At 51.1% G+C, this 19,687-nt stretch overlaps 1 protein-coding gene across 3 annotated transcripts in view; it reads right to left on the reverse strand.

Moving 5' to 3' along the window:
* Positions 1-3,022: 3,022 nt before the first annotated feature.
* Positions 3,023-19,687, reverse strand: part of WDR59 (WD repeat domain 59) — a 49,791-nt gene continuing 33,126 nt past the window's right edge. The window contains exons 19-27 of one of the 3 annotated variants that reach the window (XM_086620901.1): positions 17,383-17,439; positions 11,244-11,377; positions 9,762-9,843; positions 7,765-7,877; positions 6,583-6,730; positions 6,421-6,493; positions 4,925-5,051; positions 4,362-4,504; positions 3,023-3,266 (exon numbers count right to left, since the gene is read on the reverse strand). In XM_086620901.1, the coding sequence (XP_086477027.1) occupies positions 3,031-3,266; positions 4,362-4,504; positions 4,925-5,051; positions 6,421-6,493; positions 6,583-6,730; positions 7,765-7,877; positions 9,762-9,843; positions 11,244-11,377; positions 17,383-17,439 (1,113 nt within the window). In that variant the 3' untranslated portion in view covers positions 3,023-3,030. Of the gene's footprint in view, positions 3,267-4,361; positions 4,505-4,629; positions 4,804-4,924; positions 5,052-6,420; positions 6,494-6,582; positions 6,731-7,764; positions 7,878-9,761; positions 9,844-11,243; positions 11,378-17,382; positions 17,440-19,687 lie in introns of those variants that run through there. The other 2 variants (XM_086620903.1, XM_086620904.1) reach the window with 2 other exon arrangements.

Consider the following 19,687-nt stretch of genomic DNA (forward strand, 5'->3'; position numbering starts at 1 on the left):
CAAAAGTCCCCTGAGCTTGGCATCCTCCTCTGCCACGGCCAGCAGCCGCGGGCAGGGCGCAAGAGCTGGCACAAGGTGCAGCAGGCAGGGCTCCCCGGCCAGCACTAGCATCGGCAGTGGTCCGGGATGGAGCTTCCCTCCCTGGAAGTGCCCAGTCTGCTCCTGGTGCCCTGGCACACCCAAGGCACCGGCGATGCCCCAAGGGAAGCGGTTTCACACCCTTCCCACGCAGCGCATGAAGAGGAAACTCCTGCCTCGCACCCAGCAGCCCGTTTCATTCGATGTCCCCCAGTTTCTGCACCAGCAGAAACCACGAAGGGGTCACCCTGCTCCCAGCACGCAAAACCAACCGCGGACTTGGGCACTCTTCTTGCCTGGTTTGACCACGGTGGCATCCTCGGAGCTGGTTCGGTGAACGCTGGCACGCGCAGTGCCAAAGCCCGCTTCCAGAGCAGTGCCTGCCTCCTCTCCCACCCCTGCCACTGCTCCCTGCTCTAAAGCCTGAAATTCAGAGCCGTTTGGCCTGATTTGGGAACTTTTTGCACTTTACCAAGACATTCCAAAGAGCAGGTGAGGAAGAGGATGAGCAGTTGGGGGGCGGAGCAGACGAAGGGGCTGGCGTGGGTCACCAGCGCAGCAGCTCGCCCCGTTTCTGATCATTTCTTCCAGACAGGGGCTGCCGAGCACAGCGATGGCAATGCATTTCCCTCCTCGCCGGCCTCCGGGCAGGCTGAGAATAAGCCATTCCTGTTTCCTTGGAAGAGTCACTTGTGCGTTGAGCAAGGCCACTCCCAAAGCAACCACCGCACACGCTGCAGGGTGTGAGACGAATGCCCGCAGCGTCCGGGGGAAAAATTCCACCTACCTGCACAGGGTTGCACAAACAGCTCCGGCGAGGGCTTTTCCGCCTTCCTCTGAAGCACCAGCCGCCCTCCACCCCGGAGGTATTCAGATCCTATGGAGATAGACCGTAATGAACCGTAATGACACACAGAAATACCACGACCTGTCGGTCCGTCACCTTTAAATAACAAGTCTCCTTTCCCTTCCAACCCAGACGCGCACTCAAGCATGGAAATGAAAATACTTCCGAGCTGAATGGCAGTCACGTAGGAAGGCGGAGGGTGGGAGCCCTCTCCCCGCGGCTCCCATCGGAAAGCATCCGCGCCCGAGGGCCAGCACGGCACCTGCCGGAGCACCCGCCGTGGCGCGGGACCTCAGAGCACCTGTCTGCTTGCCGGGGGCTCAGACGCTGCCCGGGGCCTCCCCGAACTGCAAGACGTGGGGTTTGGTTCACGGGCAGCTCAGACATCGCCCGGCTTCCAGGTGCATTGTGACCGCGGGCAGTTCCCAAGCCAGCGTGGCATCGCGGTGCCACGCACCGTCACACTGTCCCTGCACCAATGCAGCCACTGTGAGAGCCAGGTTTAGGGGTGCTGGCAGCAGCTGGTGACTCCCCCAGCTACTGCAGGTCTCCACTGCCAGTGGACACAGGTATCTGGAGTGGGACCCCCACTCTGGGGTGCAGGGAGAGGGCTGACAGCCGCGCTGGGAGGGATTGCTGCTGGGGGCTCCCCACGGAGGGAGAACTAGGACAGCGACACCAAGTTCTTATCAGAACAGCACTTAAAAAAATAATTTTAATGTTTAAGATACACCATGTGTTTATTCTGCAGCAGGATCCCACAGCCTGAGTTAGCACAAAGGTTGGGAGCGGGCACGGCACGCGGCCCGGCTCAGCAGGCGAGCGCGGGAGGAAGGGATCGGCGCCGGTGCGGGGTAACTCCAGCGGGCTCATCCCTGACCGTACACTTGCTCAGGCTGAAGCCGGCTCAGGAGGCACAGGCTGCGTCCCCGGGGTGCGGACAACCGCACGGCAGCGTCCCTGGCACGGGAGCGCCCAGCGGGCACAGCCCCAAACAGACCATTGATCCAGTACATTCTCCAGCTGAAGCTCCACAGCGAGTAAAGGCACAACCCTTCTCCCTCTGTGAATCCCACCACCTTTCCAAAACCCCTTTTCCCCTAGAAATTGCTGCCTCCCCAGCTCAGCAGCCTCATCGCTCAAGCACACCAGCAGCAAATCTCAAATTATTTATCGATTCTCCCTGTAGAGTCTGGAGAAAACAGCCAACGGAGCAAGCCTCCTCCTTGTGTCTTCTCAGTACAGAAGCAAAGGTTTTCCCAAATGCCCTCAGATGCCACCATCCATGGAAACACGGTGTGGATCCCAAACTCAAAAGGCAGGGACAGGCAAGTTAAAGTGCGTTATGTCACTCGGTCAGAGCAGGAGATGGAGACGCCTTAAGAATACTGGTACTGGAACTGCTGGAAGGAAGCAACTACGCCTGGAGACCTTGGGCACACGGCTGGGCTTCTCACACCAGCCGCAGATACCGACCGGTGAGTAGGAAGCTATTTGGAAAGTAATCCTGAAAAATGTAGTTTTATTCTTTTGCTTTCCGGGGTAATCTAAACCATGTAAACAGCCATTCGAAACAGGGAGCCTGCTGCTTCCAAAAGTAACTCCGAGCACCCCTGGACTATTTGCTCTTCGAGTGCAAGTTCATCTTTAGAGCTCATGGTTCCTTGTAAATTATTTCTGCTTTAACTGTGCAAAGACAACTATTTCCCTCATTTTGAGCCCCTGTCAGGAGGCACCTGGAAAGACACTTCCGTAGCTGGAGCGAGTTTGGCTCTGCCAGGCGAGCGCTTTCCAAAGGAACTTTTTAACACTTCCTCCTCCTGATGGAGACTAGCCAACATTCCCACACCCTTCTGCAGGAGAGAGCAATATTTCTGATCTGGCACCCATCGCCAGCGATGGACACAGGGATTTTTGTCAAATCAGTCTGAAAGCGACCTGGGAAGTGCAGGAACACTGGAAGCACTGAACGTCACTGCAGCGCACTGCCCGGACATCCCGCTTCAGCTCCCTGTGGCATCTCCTCCAGACGCTGTGGAGCAGCGCCGATTCAACATGGCTTGGGAATTAAATATGAAATCCAGTTCATGGGCCGTCAGCGGGGCTCAGAAGGTGCTCTCCAGCAGGCAGTGGCATCCGCAGCCCGTGGGGCACACCTCCTGGGTGCGAAACCACTCCATCATATGGCTGGTGTGGCCTCCGTGTCCGCACGTCAGGCAGAAGTTGGAAGAGCCTCGCACGGCCACGTGACATATTGCGCACTGGAAGGTGAAGCCCTTGCAGATGGCACACTGGGTGCCGCGCACCTCGCTGCGGCAGTGGCTGCAGTACACGCCGAACTCTGGCCGGGGGGAAGAAACGGAGAGCAAGACAGTTAGTGCTGGTGGAACCGCGGGCAAAGCAGCCCCCCGTTCGACAGATGAGACCCCCGAACCCACCGCCCAAGAGATCTGCCCCAAATCTCCTCCAGGTGGGGAGAACAGTATGTCATAGAGGTCTCGAGTTTGTGTCCACGTGGGCACAAAGGCACGGGCAATCGGCATGCCGGGGCACGGACTGGCCCACCGACCCTGCTGACGGCTCAGCGGCTGTCGGCTGGGAGCCCGGGTCAGATTTCTAGCTCGGGACACGCTGACACATGCTGCGGAGATGAAGGCTTCCCGCCGGTCTCTTCTGCCTCACGTCACTATGAAGCACAGCTAAGGGCACACGAGAACGGCCTTTGTTTCTCAGCACGGAGAGAGCAGAGAGCACGCCCAGCGCGTGCCGTATCAGCGCCGTGACCATTCACCACGGAGGAGCAACGGCGGCGGTCAAAGCCACCAACTTTCACTCCCAGTTACTCCCCAGGAGTCGTCCCTGGTGACAAGGTGGGACTGTAACAAGAGCCAAGCAAGCAACCGCTGCTTCTCTGCGTCTCTCACCGGCTCCTCTCCTCCCAGAGGCCTGGGAAGAAGGCATTTCAGCAGCTGTCCTTAAGAGGCAGCTCTGGGCAGCTACGGTGCTGAAAATATTTTGGGAGAAACATTCTATGTGCCTGTTTCCTGGCTGGCTCACCCCCAGCTACAGATCCTGCAATTTGACACACGCTTCAGCCCAGAATCAGAGAGTAGGAGAGAGCATGTCTGGGCTCTTACTCAGAGGGAATAACGAACAGCCATCGGCATGAATAGCTGAACGTTGCTGGTGTAGCAGTGTGTGTGCTTCCAGCTTTGCTGGAGAGATGTTATGGTCTACAGAGCCCTTGAAGCAACACCTACAAGTCTCATCCCCACCCAGAGCTGTGAAGCAGCTGAAACCATCTGTTGGCAGAGCCAACCTCTGGGCAGATCGATGGACACTTTTCATCCCACCTGCTGACCGCATGTTCCCAAGCCCTCGAGGCAGAGCCGTGACTCCACCTGGACAGCCGGAGCAGACCGAAGCCAGCACTCACCAATTCCTTTGTGGGGATCAGGAGGACAAGAGACAAACTTCAGAACCTCAGCCCGCTTCTCTCGCAGGCCCCAGCGATAAAGGATTTCTCCATAGCACTTCTTAAAGTCATCAAACTGCTGAGTGTTGGCAGGATCCAGGAGCCTGGAGGAACAACCAGGGTTGTTACCCACCTGATCGACTCTCAGAGACTCTGGTTGCAATCCTCTTCCCAGTGATGGCTACGCAACCAGCTCACACCGCCAGAAGAGCAGCGGATTACTTCCCACGCGTTGCTGAAACACCGCTCAATGCCAACGGGTCTGGTCTTCACTTGTTCTACACTCAAGAGCGTAGACTCCACGGGTGGACCACCCTCTGGTGGTACTCTGGTCACTTACAGATGTACCATACGCAATCCCAGCAGAGTTGATCTGCAGCCTGAAGCTTCTCCAAAGGACCACCTGAATGAAAAGGTCTAGGAGCAGGCGTGCTACCTCATGGCACCAACAGAGACCTGGCTATAGCCTTCCAGCTGACGTGGGCACGCAGCCCTGAGTACCCCCGAGGCACGCTATAACCTACCTTTTGTTTTTCTCATGCTGGTCTTTCTCACGCTCCCGATGATCCGGATACATTAGGTTTCCGTAGCGGAAGTCATCCGGAGAAGACTCGCACCAGGGAGTGGAGGCCTGCTCTGCATCTTTGTTTGCTGCAAGCATCAAAAGGTTGTGAGCCTACCTCAGAAAGCACAACCTCCTCAAAACTGGGGCGGGGAAGGAGATAAGGAAGATGACACACTCACACCCCCCTGGTTTTCTCCCTAAGACATGGTTCTATCACCTCCTGCATTCCTACAAACACTGCCCTGCCTCAGAAACTTCAGTGCCAACCTCTGCTTGCCAAGTGCTTCTACTGCACTTCTGGTGACAGGATGGGAATGGGGATCACCGGGCAGAGAAATCCAATATGGAGGAATCCCTTTTGCCTTCTGCTTTAGGCAATCAATCCCATGGAGTTTGCTTGGGAACGTTATCCCCAGCAGGTCGGGCTCCTCTTTCCTAGACAGGGAGGACTCTCATCGCCAGGGCTGCTGTTACGTAAAGGGGCCTCTGTATGTAAGGTATTGCCCCGGGGCAGGGAGAAGATCCCTAATAACCGCTGTAAGACAACAGCAGCTCCGTTAATCCCCATTCTCCACTCTTCCCCGTGTCACAGATGTCTCGATATCACACTGGAAAGTTACAGCCTTGGTGCTGCCCCAGGCCAGGTGTATCACCAGGAATCAGCCAACAGCTCCGACTCTGACACTGGAGCCCTTAAGAGTGACTCGTTTTTGACACCTTCACAGCTCTGCAGAAAACCTTCTTAGGCTCGTGGGAACTCATGCCACCAAGGACCCAGCCTTTCCAACTGCTGCTCTTTTTCCAGTGACAGGAAAAGGCAGAGCATTGCTTGTTCGCCTGAAATCTATGGAATTAGCTGGCTGATGACAGTGCGAGGCCACTCTCGGTAACCGTTCAACGATCACAGCGACTGGGAGAGGTGCCTGAGGACCGCAGGAAGGCAAACGTCGCTCCTCTCTTCAAATAGGACAAGGAGGACGACCCAGGGAACTGCAGACCCATCAGCCTGACCTCAATCCCTGGGAAGCTGATGGAGAGCTCATCCTGGGAACCATCTCCAGGCACATGAAGGACCAGAAAAACGGTACAGACTGCTCGCTCTCTCTCTCTCTCCTTATTCACAACTGGAAAAGGCAGCAGTGGGTGCTCCTGGCTCTGGGTTAACCTGCGATCCAGGCGCCCAGCTCGGTATGTCTAGGCTGTTTGTAACAGTTTCTCCAAAGCCCAGCTAGACAGCACGCTACGGAATTCCAAAGGGACAGGACTGCCAGAGCATCGACACGGTTACTGCAAGCTGTGCTCACGTCCAGCCATGGAGTCACATCACTCTGGAAAGCTGCTCGGGCAGAGCACATCTGCAGTCACGGCCAGTACCAACTCCCTTCTTTCCCCACCATCTGAAACCCTGGCCAGAAGGGAGGTGGATTCCTCTATTTACGCCCCAGGTCTCAGTACCTATGCTCCAGCCGCCGGTGCCAAGTCCAGGATCTGACATGCTGGAACAGGAGCCAGAGGAAGTAAAGCTGGGCTGTTGAGGGGGAAAGGAGAGGAAATCATGTCACCTACGTGAGAGATGTTCAAAGATATCCAAGACAAACGGCACAGAAATGGTCATACGTATCGGCTGTGGGAGGGCAGGTTGGAGGCACGCTGAGGAAAGGGGCCGTAGGAGTTCGGGCAGCCCTGCAGCCTGGACTGGGCTTCAAACACGCTGCACAGCATGGCCAGGGTCTGCACGTCGCGGAGCTGCGAGTAATGAGCCAGCCTGGGAAATGACAAGGACAGACGGCATGAGACTGGGCAGAATTCAGTGGCAGAAGCATTGAGCTCCAAGGCAACAAATTTCGAGCCTGTTGCATCAAATCGATTTGGGTCACGTCACTGCCCACAGGAGACACGTGCGCTCTGCAGGACTGGGTTGTCTTTTCCATCACACCTTTGAGGAGCCAAGTCCTCCTTCTGAAAACGTTCGCTGCCTAACAGGTGGGAGAATCCAGCAGTACTCATGGCCTGTTTATCCCAAATTTGCGCAGGAAGAATGTCCACGGAACTGGTTTTAACTGGATGTAAAGCTGGAGCCATTAGCCTCACCCCAGCCACGTTTTTTTGACAAAATCCTCTACATGCAAGCATCCCGCATTTAGATCACAAGGCAAAATCCCACCACGTGTTTTCTGGATGGCAGTGAAGTTTCTGGATTGCTCCGAAGACTCAGAGCGACGAAGAACTACCCGTCCTCGCCTCGCAGGGCTGCCACACAGCAGGAAAGAGCTGGGTCGAGCAACAGCAGGCAAAATACACCACGCAGATCCTGTGCCTCCAAACAGGGTGTATCGACAGATAGTATCAATTCCTAATTATGTTTCCTCCTGAAGGGACTCACTGGCAGGAGGATATTTGCAGCTAACGCTTGGCTTCGAGACCAGTGGAATGATTTCCCAGTAATACTATATGGCAACGGGGATTTTGAAGGTGAACCAATCAGCTGCAGCAACACGCTCACCTACAGGGTAGGGAGCAGGAAACCAAAATCTCCAAGCCAGGCATTGCTTGCCTAGCCTGGCCTATTGTTCAACGTGAGCCAAGGAAGTCCTGGGCGCTTGATAGGAGGCCAAATGGTGCCTCCTGCGTGTCATAAACACACTTGCAGCTTTCCTTGATGCACCTCAGGCTTGAGAAAGGGAAAAAATATAAGCTGTGGCACTACTCCCAAGTCTGAAATGATGCCACGCAACGTACACAGGAGGGCTTTGCTTCAGCAACCATTCCCCAGCCCCTCCCCAGCATTCAGACACCTACAAGGACTCCAGTAATTGACGTCCAAATGGATGTTGTGCCCAAGGTATCTCCAAATCTGGGTCAGACTTCGGTCCGAGACAGAGATCAGTGGCTACCATGGCCAGTGACCAAACCTGGCAGACAGGAAGGAAAAGCATCAAAGCTACAATTAGAAATAACCACATTCCCAGGGCATAGGTGTGCAGATTCACCCACAGACAGATAATAATGGAGCTTGTTTTTTTTTTTTCCCCTCTTCTCTCTCTCTTGGCAGCAGGGTGCAGCTTCAGCCTCCATGTCACAGATAATATATAGAGTAACACAAAACCAAAGCTTTCCCAGTCCCACTTGCTTTGAGTTTGGGTTAAACTCTGAAGAATGATCTATAGTCTAACAGATCTGTCAAGGTAGCTTAACAGACCTATTGGTGCATTTTATATTCACAGACCTCAGAAGGGTTTAAATTTGACAAAGCCCTTGGGTTCAGAGATGTCTGGTGGCAGAAAGTTTACTGGTGAATTATTATTTGCATGAAAACTATCTTTTGATTAGTTGTGTTGCCTCTGGTTCTAGCACAGCCTGGGGCACGGTTTGCCATTTGTACTCCAACAGTTAACTATTTCACATGAAATTTCTCCTTCATTTATTATCCTCTACTCTGAAAACGGTTCATTCTTTTCAATCTCTACACCACTGACCTAGTACTGTTATTTCTACCGTGTCTTTTAAAATGAGGCAATTAGAATATTCCAGGGAAAAGCAAAGCTCCTAGTTTGGCATGGAAAAAAAGAGCAGGAAAGGAAAAGGAGCATGGCGCTGGAAAGACAGCAGAAATCAGAGAGCTGACAACACAGAAAAGGAAAGAAAAAAACAAGTGCTCCAAGTACAAACAACAGCCAGGAACAGTAGTCCCACAGCTGCTCGCTGTGAAACCATAGAGAAAGAAATGGGAGAGAAACTGAAAGAAGGACAGGGCTGAGGACAAGTGAGCACAGAATGGGAATGGGAAAGATGCCACTTCCTAGGCTGCTGCAGAGCACATCTTACATGTAACCTGCAACTCAGGCCTCCGTGTCTCTAGGAACAAGGGAAGCTGCAATGCAGGCTACAGTTACACAGGACAGGGAAAAACAAGCAAGAAATAGAGGTATCTCGGAGAAATCTTGCTGAAGTTATTCCACCCAAGCTCTGGTCCAACGTGGGCAAACCAGACAGTGAGATGAAGACACAGGGAATCAGACCTACCCTGTTTCTCCTGGCCTAGCAGAACTCACCAGGAAGCAAGACAACAGCCAGAGTTTGCTTCTGCTTACATCAGGTAAGCCTGTGGATGCCCCCTGCCCAGGTCTAGGGAGAGCCAAACGCTCAGGGGAGGTGCACGGGCTCCTCTGGCACTGCCAGCCCCTTCCCATCTTCCAGGCACTCCTGAGCCCTGTTAAATGTTCTGCCTGTTGCGATGGACTTATCACATGGAAAAGGATGGGCCACAATAGCCATTTTTCTCCTATTGCTAGCGAAAGGTAAGTGGCCAGCCCTGTTCTGGGGCTGGGTCCCTGAGCTCAGACTCCCCTGGGGAGAAGTTAGCTGCTGTTAGCACCCAGTGCCAGCGCAGAGGAATAGCAAACAGCGGGAACAATTACATAAGTTAGACAAAATCACCGATCGAAACGCTGACAGCAGCTAGGCAACTGTGTGCACAGTTACTTCCATTTGCTGACTCAAAAAGTAGGCTGCATCCCTCGCTTTGCCTGCAGGAATTCCCTGAAAAATGTGCTTCGCTCAGTTTGGCAAAGGGCATAACACAATCTGCTTGCAGCCCTGGGAGGGGATCTCTCGACGCCAAGAGTCAGTGAAGTAGAGAGCACCTCTGTGGCTGCTCTGCAGGCCTCAGTTCACCAACCAGAGACTCCCTGGAACAACTGCTGAGCCCAGCTGGCTGCTGGGGTACCAAGGTGACAGCACGAGCCATTTGAGGGTAGCACAGCATGCTGAGGAAGAGGTCTGATTCAACGTAATACCTGTACGAGATCCCTCCGTCCCACAGCCAAGGCTGAGGCAGCGTTCTTCTGGCAAGTCTCCTGGATATTGTTCACATTCAATCTAAAAAGAAAGGAGATAGCTCAGCTCTGGTTGGCACGTTACCTACGAAGGCGGGGAGGGACGGCGGGGAAAGTGGTACTGGCAGCAGCGAGCAGCCCAGAACTTCCAGATCAATACGAGCCTGCGAGCACGGCCAGGATCCCATCCCTTCCTCCCCTGTTATTCAGGGATCGCTGCCATCCTCTGGCAACTCCTTATTCATCTTCCCTAACACACTGCACGCTCCAGACTAGCTAGGATTGATCCTAAGATGCACTGCTTCCAAGAAGATATCAGACCAAGCTTGTGCCAGGCTATCACCAAGCCAAGATTCATTCTTGTCCCTAGACGCTGGTGCCACCAGTTACACGGCCTGTTCCCATTCAGCCTGTTGGTCTGGTTGATCTGGAGGGAATTGGTGGGACGCTGTGGAGAAGCAAGCTGGTCTTCAGCCTGTTTCCCAGGCGGATAACACACCCACTGAGGAGTCTCCGAGAGGCTGGCAAGGTGGGCTGAGGAAACCCAAGCAGGCTTTCTTGCTTATCGTCAGAAATCTTCCAGAGACTCTTGACACTCCTACTGCTTAAGATCTTACAGCCAACGGAAAAGGATCAGGCCATTTACACGAGATATCCAGGGAAGAAAGTTCCAACAGATCTTTTAAAGAACATTCTTTTTAATAACATAGAAAAAGGAGAAGGAAGGGTTTTTAGTCTCTTCCTCCCCCCCTGCTTTAAGAAGGGAAGCCTGCTTTTTCACTAAATGTTCGTTGACTAGAAATTCTATGACGGAGCAGACAGTGTTACCAAAGCTAAAGAAGAAAAAAAATTTAGGAACAGAGATTTTGTAACTATCTGAATTAGATAGTTTGGAAAAAGATGCTCCTTGCGAAAAAAAAAACCAACCCAAACAAAACACCAGAGGACTTAGCCATCCTTTCCCTTAAAGAAGAACCTGCTGTACAGACACTGGCATGTGCAATCAAGTCTCCATGGGAATGGGACATTCCAAACACTTCTGAAATTAAAAAGCCTTTTGAGCTTTTATGGGGATTTTTAAACCTGTGTGTTTAAGCGTGGAGTTTAACAGGAGAGTTGAAAAAGAATCTGTACTGATAATTTCTCCCTTCAGCTGACGAAAACCTGAACCTGTGCGATTTGCGGTGATGATGCTGGAGCACCGGTTCAAACTCTGCGTACAATACACCACCACAGGTTTCGCCCATCGCACTTCTCAGATTTACAGAAGTCAGTTCCCCTCTCATAGGCAGAGAGGGACATCGTAAAAAAGCAGCAAGGCAAGAACAGAGGAAGAAGGTACAGAAAAATTCAAAGATCAGTGCTGACTGATTTCAGGATTAAAGCACAGCAACGCAGAAGACGGCTGCCTTCATTTGGGAAAGGGTGCCAGCCCCTACTCACATATAGAGCTCTCCCAGCAGCTTGTGCACAGGCAGCAAGCAGGAAATATCTTGGATAATAACTTTCCCGGCAGCTTTGATGGGTCGGTTGTTGGCATCTGTCCCCTCTCGTTTGCTTTTCCACCTCCTTGATTTCTGCAGAACAAAGGACAACGTGTTACTGGGGAGGAGGACAGCAGGCTGCTTGGGCCAGGGAACAAAGCACTAGGGTCGGGAATAATGCAAGCAGCACCCAAACCTGCCTTTCAGAAGGCTCTGTGTTACCCTGGAAAACATCCATGACATGCCCAGGAGAACAAACATCTCCATCTGTAGGAAGTGAAAAGCAGGTCAAGGCAGCGAGCTCAAGGTTAAACTCACTCAAAAAGTATTTTGTGAGTTCCCCTGTGAAAGCCAATAAGAGAACAAATCGGCATCGGGATGCCGAGCAAACCTGGGCAGGTTTGGCAGGAGGACGGTTCACTTCTCGTTCTCGTTAGAGGTCTGGTCTGGGAACCCCCTTGCACACAGACCACCGCTGGCTTCGGCCAACATCAGCACGGTGACATGTAGGAGGCAGCTTCTGCTTGTCCTTCGCTTCAGGGCAAGCCCACAGCTCCGCACTGTCTCTTTTGGTCTTCCAGTGTTCCAGGACCCCCCTGTTTAGCACCACCTCCTGCTTTATCAACAGCTTCGAACAAACAACCAGCAGATGATAAGGCAGGGCCCAAGTTTTCCTAGCAAGGATCCTCAGCTACCACGCTCACAGCTACTTACAGCTGGCTCAGGACGTAAGGTGGGACGGGGAGAAGAAAGGAGAGGGATCAACACAAGGGAACAACAACAAGAAGCCAAGATTGCCAAATACTCCCCGTAACAGACGCCGAGGCCATCTGAACGCCAAGCTGTGTAAAGCCACCTTGGCTGTATGAAACACCGTAGAGTATTTAGCTAGTATCCTGGCCTCTTCCAGCTCCTCACCCTAGGAGGATGAGGATGAGGGATGAGAGGACGTGCAGCAGCACGACAGGCAGAAGGCACTGGAGCTCTACCGAGGGAAGCACCGGCTGCTATGCAGGGCTCCGGCGTGCAGCAGAGGACGCTTTGCAATGCTGCTCCCCTGTGGTGTGTTCTCTCTCTGACACATGGTGCTCGTGCTCCTACATAGAAGCGTCTCCTGGGTGTCCTGGGGCGCTTGTGGTGGGGCTTCCTACACCCCTAGCTGAAGCAGAACAGCCCCTTTGAAGGGACCAGCAAAGCAGCCCTGTGCTGACGGCTCTGCGAGGCAGGTAGAGCTCACACGGGCAACACATCGGTGCTCCTAAAGAGCAGGAAGGGCAGGACTTGGACCTGGACGCAAGGTCACCTGTACTGTGGATGTCAGGCCAGCTCTGGGATGGCTGGGTGCCAAACTGCCTTTGACCACGATCATGCAGTCCTGTGAGAACCTGGGCAAGCTTATCACAGACATAAAACGCCCTTAAAAAAAAACAAACCCAAACAACTAATAACCTTAAGAAATTAACTCCTCCTTCACCACCTGCCTGGCCCAAGCTTTGGCCAATGCATTGAGGAGGTTTTGCCATGCTGAGCATACTTCTAGCACATGCCACGAGCAGCAAAAAGGATGTGCTCCTGAAGCTGCTCTGGGCACTGGGTGACCGAGGCTCAAGCACAGGCTTGACAGTAAGTGAAGAAGGCGTTTCAGACTTGAAGGAGGTGAAGGTGGATTATTTCCAGGGACGCCCATGTGACAGAGCATCACCAGTTCCCCTAATCTTCCGCCCCTCCCCAGGGTAAAGAGGAGCAGAGTGTGCATGCTGCCCGATACTCAGAGGTGCGCAATGCTGGTGGAAACTGGGCTGTCAGCCTCCAGTGCTACAGCAAAGCTGGCTGACTAGGGCCTGATGGCTGTTCTCTGCCACGTCCCCTCAAGTCCTGACTCACCCACGCAGAGTCTGCCTGCAGTATTCACCTGCTACATCGCTCTGAAGCTGAGAAGTGCTACGCAGCAGAGGATGGCTAGAACGTGGTCGGGTGGGAGACCAAACTGCCCCCAGCCCATCCGTTCCTAATCAAGGTGCTCTGGCTCTCTTGTCCTCGGGCAGGCTCTAATTCTTTTAGTAACACCTAAAAACGTAGCTACCCTTCCCGTGCTGAAGGATGCGGGCTGGATTACAACAAGGTTCCCAAATAACAGTGGCACCTGTTCCTCACTCATTGTCAGGGCGGCCAAACGCTGTCTCCTATGTGCAGCCAGAAGCCACTGATGCTGCCAAAAACAATATTGAGCGAAGCTTGGGAGCTCCAACCCAACCCAACGACATGCCATCAGGGCACGAGCTCAGGCACTGTCCTGGAAGGACTACCAGGCTTCTCACAATATCATCCCATCGAAAGCTGTTATTTGGGCCGTGTCTGAGCAGGTATTTGAACCCAGGTCCATCACCGGGGGCTTCTAGAGCTTGGCAGGTAATTTGGAGAGCAAGTTGCCACCTCTTAATCATCTGTAAGCCAGCTGCCCCCAGGACTCGCAGCCGATGGAGAGTTTCCCTCTGACCGAGGCAGGTTCACTGCCCCGTCTTCGGCAACACATTCAACCAGCTCCTGCCCTCTGCAAGAGCGGACTGAAGAAGCCTCCCAACAGGCATTTCAAAGACTAGAAACACGGACAACACATATCACTTTCCACAGGTAATTCAGTCACTTTTTTTTTTTTTTGAGGAGAATGACAACAAATGAGGATGAGAATGGAAAAAGAGATCCCATGAATGGTTTCCACTGCTTGCTGTTAGCGTTTCACCAGACAAATGAAGACACTAAATGCATCAGAGTCCCCTGAAAACCTGGGATTTAACAACAAAACTGTCCTGTTTTCTTCCTCTTGGCACTGCCTATTTACTGGCAAAAAGGGAAGCCCTAGTTCTTTGCTAGTGCAGCTCCTGGAGAGTACAGTCAGTTGATGGCCATATGCCCTGCCAGTACTACACTTCCATGATCACTACTTCCTGCCCCTCAAGCTGCGACAGAAGAAAAATCATAAAGCCACGTGTAGAGTCACCATTAAAAAATGTATGTTTTTTTTCAATTCAGGTTTGCCTCCGCTACAGCAGCAAGGTGTTAGAAAAAAATAACCATGCGAAACACTATGGATGAGGTAAAGCTCATCACCATTGACAGCGGAAGCTCTACTTTGAGCCAAATAATTGTTGGTGTTAACTACAGGAGTAGCTCTCCACCAGGCAGCACTTGAGCACAGGGATTACCAGAGGCAAGGAGAGCTCTAGCTTGGGTCTGTCTGGCCAAGGTCCACCACAAGCTTCCTCTCTCCCTTCTGCTTCACCTCTACTCCCAGGAGAAGCTCCCACTATGGTGTTACTGAAGGTGTCCCTGAGGCTCACAGGCACTAGGGTAGAATAAAAAATAAGTGTCTTCCGAGAGGCTGGAGCACAGGTTACAAGGGGGAGCAGGGAACATAATGGTTGGAGTTGAAGCAGAAATCAACATGCATGCACCAAGCTAACTGTTGACAGCTGAAGGCCAAAGACAGGTCTTCTGCACTGCCCCCAACATTTCTGGCTCTTTCTGCAGTCTACAATCCATGCCAAGGAGAACTGCATCTACCCAGCTGCTCCTGAGAGCGTAAGGAGAGAAAGAAAAGAAAGAAAACAGCTATGGTGATAGCAAATTAAGGCTCATCAGCTCCTCGGAGCACCGGAAGGAAAGAAACCAGAGCATTTATGACAGTCATGGGGTTGGAGGTGACAGCGGGGAACAGCACTGAATAATGACTAAAAAAGCCAGCCTGCACCTGCACTACCATACCCAAGGCTGTAATTTGCTGCAATCTGAGGTGATAACGATGGCAGTAAATGGGTTACATGTAGAAACAGATAGCCCAAGAATAAGCCACCAACTGCTTCGTAGCAACCACCATCATCACTGCATACTCAGCAGAAATGGTTACAAAATGCTGCGTGCCTACTTGGAAGGGATGCTGAAGAGTTGGGTGTGTGTGTCTTTGGATCCTGCTGAGGCAGGCAGCGCTGTTAAGTAGCATTGTGAAATGTAAAGCACCTGTTTCGCATAAGCATATGCAAAATTTCGGGGTTCATGGGATAAACTGGTGTTAGTAGGGCAAAGGGAAGGGTTGCGGACAGAAAGGAACAGACTCGATGCCGAAGATTTGGCTGCAATAAGGCATTTACAAAATAGTTAAACCTGCTCAAAGCCAGCTTCAAGCTGCTTCTAACGTGGTGGGGGTTTTTTTGTTGTTGTTTGGAGTGTTTTTTTTTTTTTTTTTTAAATCAAATTTTAAAATTGCTGCCTCCCTGCAGAAAGTTATGCTCCTTTATGCTCAACAACTGCCTACAGACTAACTCCCCCATGCAGGTCATGCAGTACTGCCTGGATTTTTCTCTTCAAAATAATCAACATTTACTATTTCCAGCATCTCCCACAGTACCAGGGAACTTCCACAAAGGGGCTAACAAACCTGAGGCACTTTTGAATCAAGTGCCCCACAGCAGGAGTACTTCTTTATGCCTTCCATCAATTAGGAGCTGGCACCTGCCCTGAAGCACAGGCATTTCGTTACCTAGAAAGAAGGAAGGATTATTCCTTCTTCTAGACTTACTAAGCTCTTGCTTTCCCTAAGCACCTTGAGCAACGCCGAGTGTTTCTTCCAGAAGGAAGGCACTCGGTCTGCACAAATAATCCACACCTCTTCGTGTGTGCCCACGTCCTCACCTCGGGCACTGCTGCCCACTTTCGAGAGCGCGATTAGCCTCTGCCAAAGGTTACCCACAAATGCAATCAATCCTTCAAGGCTTAAGACTAATCCATGTATCATTTTTAAGTATATGTTACACTAAATTATAAGTTTATCACATCACTACTTGCTTTTCCTTCCAAGCCAGTGGTAAGGGAATTAAATCGTGGCCCTTTGTGCACCACCATTTACCACACCACAAGCTGGCAAGTTCCTTGCTTGGTTTTTCTTTCTTTCAGTCTGTTCCTGATCCAAGACAGAACTTCATTTCTTGCCTTCACTGCTCACACTTCTTTATCAGCTCTTTGCAAAAAGCCTTGATGGAGTCAAGTAAATTACTTCTGGTTTCTTTCACCTATTATTTGCTAGTATAGTCTTAGAGCTGTTGTAATTAGGAAGGCTTGATCCTATTATACCAAGTTAAATTAGGTGTTACAGGATTTCATTTTATTCCCTGCTGTCTTATGAAGAGATAGCATGAAGGACAGCAGCTGCTGAAAAACAAGTTGTTCACACAGACATGAAGAAAAACGGACCTAAAGAGAGCATCTTTAAATTGGAGCGGAGTTTTCTAAGCTTTGCCTATACTTGGCAGATGAGTGATGAGACAGTAATTGCCCAAATTTACAGCACAGCTTGAGCAACGCTGATTTCATCAAGATGTTCACATGAATGATGTTCAAGCTTGAGGGGCACGTGGACCTGACTAATGGAAAATGACTGTCAAAGCAGTCTTGGAAGGGCAGGTACCAGGAGGAGGGAGGACCTGCCTGGGTGGCTGGAGGTGCAACTGCTCAAACTGACTGCGGGGTGGTGCAATTCCAAGGGCTGGGAGATCACAAACTAAGGTGAAATTCTATTTATTGCTCCAGGAAATTAGACTTTATGGTGCATTGCACTGAAAATAGGCAGCTCATTTTAATGAGACGACAGATCGTTGTCAGCAACTCAACCAGTTTGTTTCTTCTACGGCTCTTAAGTGATCCTCCCTCTCCAGCAAGGCTTCATCTTTCTCGGAAATGAGGTGCTCTAATGTCAGTCTCATCAGCTGGTTGATGATGCATAATAATTGTTCAGCTCCTCTGCAGTGCACTCTCTGTTTTCTTAGAGGTTCATCTTTTCTTATACTTCAAACTACCCCTTGGTGTCCTTTCCTGCCTGCTAGACCAGGTGAAACAGGCATGTTGTGGCTCAGGATTTGCATCCTGCAAGCTAGTGTCTGCTCCTGTCCACTTACACGTGCGTTCACTCTCACTGAAGCCCTGTGTGGAGTGCAAGTCCCCCACCTCTGTGCAGGTTACTCAAAGGCAGGCAGGTGGCATTTTATTCTTGGGCCCTTGGGCAGAAGACAGGGTTATATCAAGGACAGTATTAGCACAGCGCACAGTACCGGGAAGTCGTTAATTGCTTGTATGGACCAACGTCGCCGGGCAGAGCGAGGAGACATCTGTATGTGAAAACGTTATACCCAGGAAAAGGGAAGAAAGACACCAAGAAAATTAAAGACAAAGGTAAATAAACTGAAATGAAAAGTGCCCTGAACCAACAGAGTAAAAGATACTGTTCCCAGTGGTTCTGTTACACAACGAACAGTTACAAACCGCGATCCCCGCTTTCATCCACACACAACTGCGCCACACGACGTTACCCACGGCCCCGGCAAAGCGAGGGCTGCTGTGCCTGAGCCCCACACCAGCCTCTGTGGAAGACTTTGGCAACCACAAATCCGAATAAAGTCTTCCACATGGAGTGGTACTACTGCGAGAAGCACTGAGCTGCTTCATGGGACCATGAATTGACAGCAGAGCAGAGGACACCACCCTGCTGTCCCCCACACCAGGCTCCTCTTCTAACCAGTTTTAATCCTCTTGGCTGAAGAGGAAGGCAGGTAAGTGTAAACTGCATAATTTTTTAACACAGCTGTCCAGCCCACGGCACAGAAGGCTGCAGGAAGCTAAATAAACACTCTTGCTTACTCAGATATCCCTTTAACATCCAGCATCCACCAGGGCTTCATTCACTGGAACCTGCTGTAACTGTTCACTTGCATTTTAAACAAGAAAAGACACATTTCAGGATATTAGAAGGGCTGTAGAGATTCTGCTACTTGGCAGGGCCACGTGGAAATTGTCATTATGGGTTGAGGAACTCATTCAGGTTGAGTGAAGAAGCAAATTTCACTGATTGACTATGCAGAATAGATCCAAAGTAGGCTTTCATTACGGACTTGCAGACATTTCATTAAGAACTCAACACAGTATTACGGCAACAATAAATGGAATTTCTCAAAGCACATTACTGTGCACTCACTTGAAAGAAAAATTTTCTGTTATAGTACTGCAAGAGTCAACACAATAAAAAGGGTTATTTGTGTCATGTGCAATGTGTTTTATATTTATTTCCAGCTGATGACAGGCAGTCAGGACCATCGGCTTCCACCTTCCCTTGCATCTCACTGCTGGGAGAACCCAGTGGTCAGGGAGCTGAGGGGTGAGGCTGGCTTCAGGGCCCCATGGAAGCAGCAAGGAGAAGACTGCAGCCTTGTGCTACATCTTTCTCCACCAGGTCTCACAAGAGAAGGAGAAAAGGATTAGTAGAAGAAAATTTGATAGAACTTTGGTAGAATTTGGAGAAGAAGCAAAATCGAGCTCAGTCTCCCTACAAAGTCCTGCTGTCCTGTAGGCAGCTACTGCTGCCAGCCTACGCTCCCGTGGGCTGAGAGTTTGGGAGGTCTGCAACCAGGTGGGCACCAGGCAAAGCCCAAGGGATGTCCTGAGATGCAGCAGTTTCCAAGCCCTGCCAAATTCCCCCATGGGAAGCATGAGGACACCGCTGTCACTACCCCTGTGTACACTTGTCCCTCAGGCAAGGCTGAGCTGTCCCCCGGTCCCCACTGGCACGACTCTCTAACAAGGGAGAAGAAAACCAGCCATGGCACCTTCTTGGAGACACACCCAGGTTTGAAACGCTGATGGCATTGCCACAGTATAGATACAGCTTCTCCTTTCTGCTGACTACTATTCCTTAGTGGTTTTTTTTTTTGAGGAGTGAAAAAGAGAGAGGGAGAAAGTGTGCGTGTGTGAATAAAAAGTGAGAAAGATACATACATACATATATATATGTGTGTGTCTGTGTGTATATATACACACACATTTAAATGAGCACAGAGGGGCTCAGTGACACATTGAGTTTCATTGTGGTTTACTAAGGAGATTCTCTGCTGGGTTCAGCAGCTCCTCTGCCTTTATGGGAACAGGACATATTTCCTGTCTAGCAATGGGTCAATTCCATGTGTTTGCTAACGTGGCGATGCCAGTCGTTGCTACATGGGATTTACATACCTGGTTATCGCTGACAAATTCAGTTTTGGGGCTGAAGTTATATAGCGTGAGAGTTTAACCCACAAAATCTCAACTTTTATTCAATGCAAATATGAAATCCGAGCTTCAGAGCAAGGAGTTAACTAGACTCAGAGTCTGAGCTTTTTAAAACCCTCACAATGAAATGACATAAACCCACGTAGCATTGATCTAACAAAGGCCACGACATCAACACCTGAAGAATCAGAAAACCTTTGCTGAAGGGAGATACAGGGTTTTTTTGTGGTTTAACTATTTAATTTGCAAGAACACTCCTGCTAGCTCCCTGCTGCTCGGGCCCTTACGCTTCTTCCCTTACGCTAACCCAGCATGCGA

The sequence above is a fragment of the Tauraco erythrolophus genome, chromosome 15 (genome assembly GCF_009769465.1).
Source record: "Tauraco erythrolophus isolate bTauEry1 chromosome 15, bTauEry1.pri, whole genome shotgun sequence".
NCBI classification, from domain to species: domain Eukaryota; kingdom Metazoa; phylum Chordata; class Aves; order Musophagiformes; family Musophagidae; genus Tauraco; species Tauraco erythrolophus.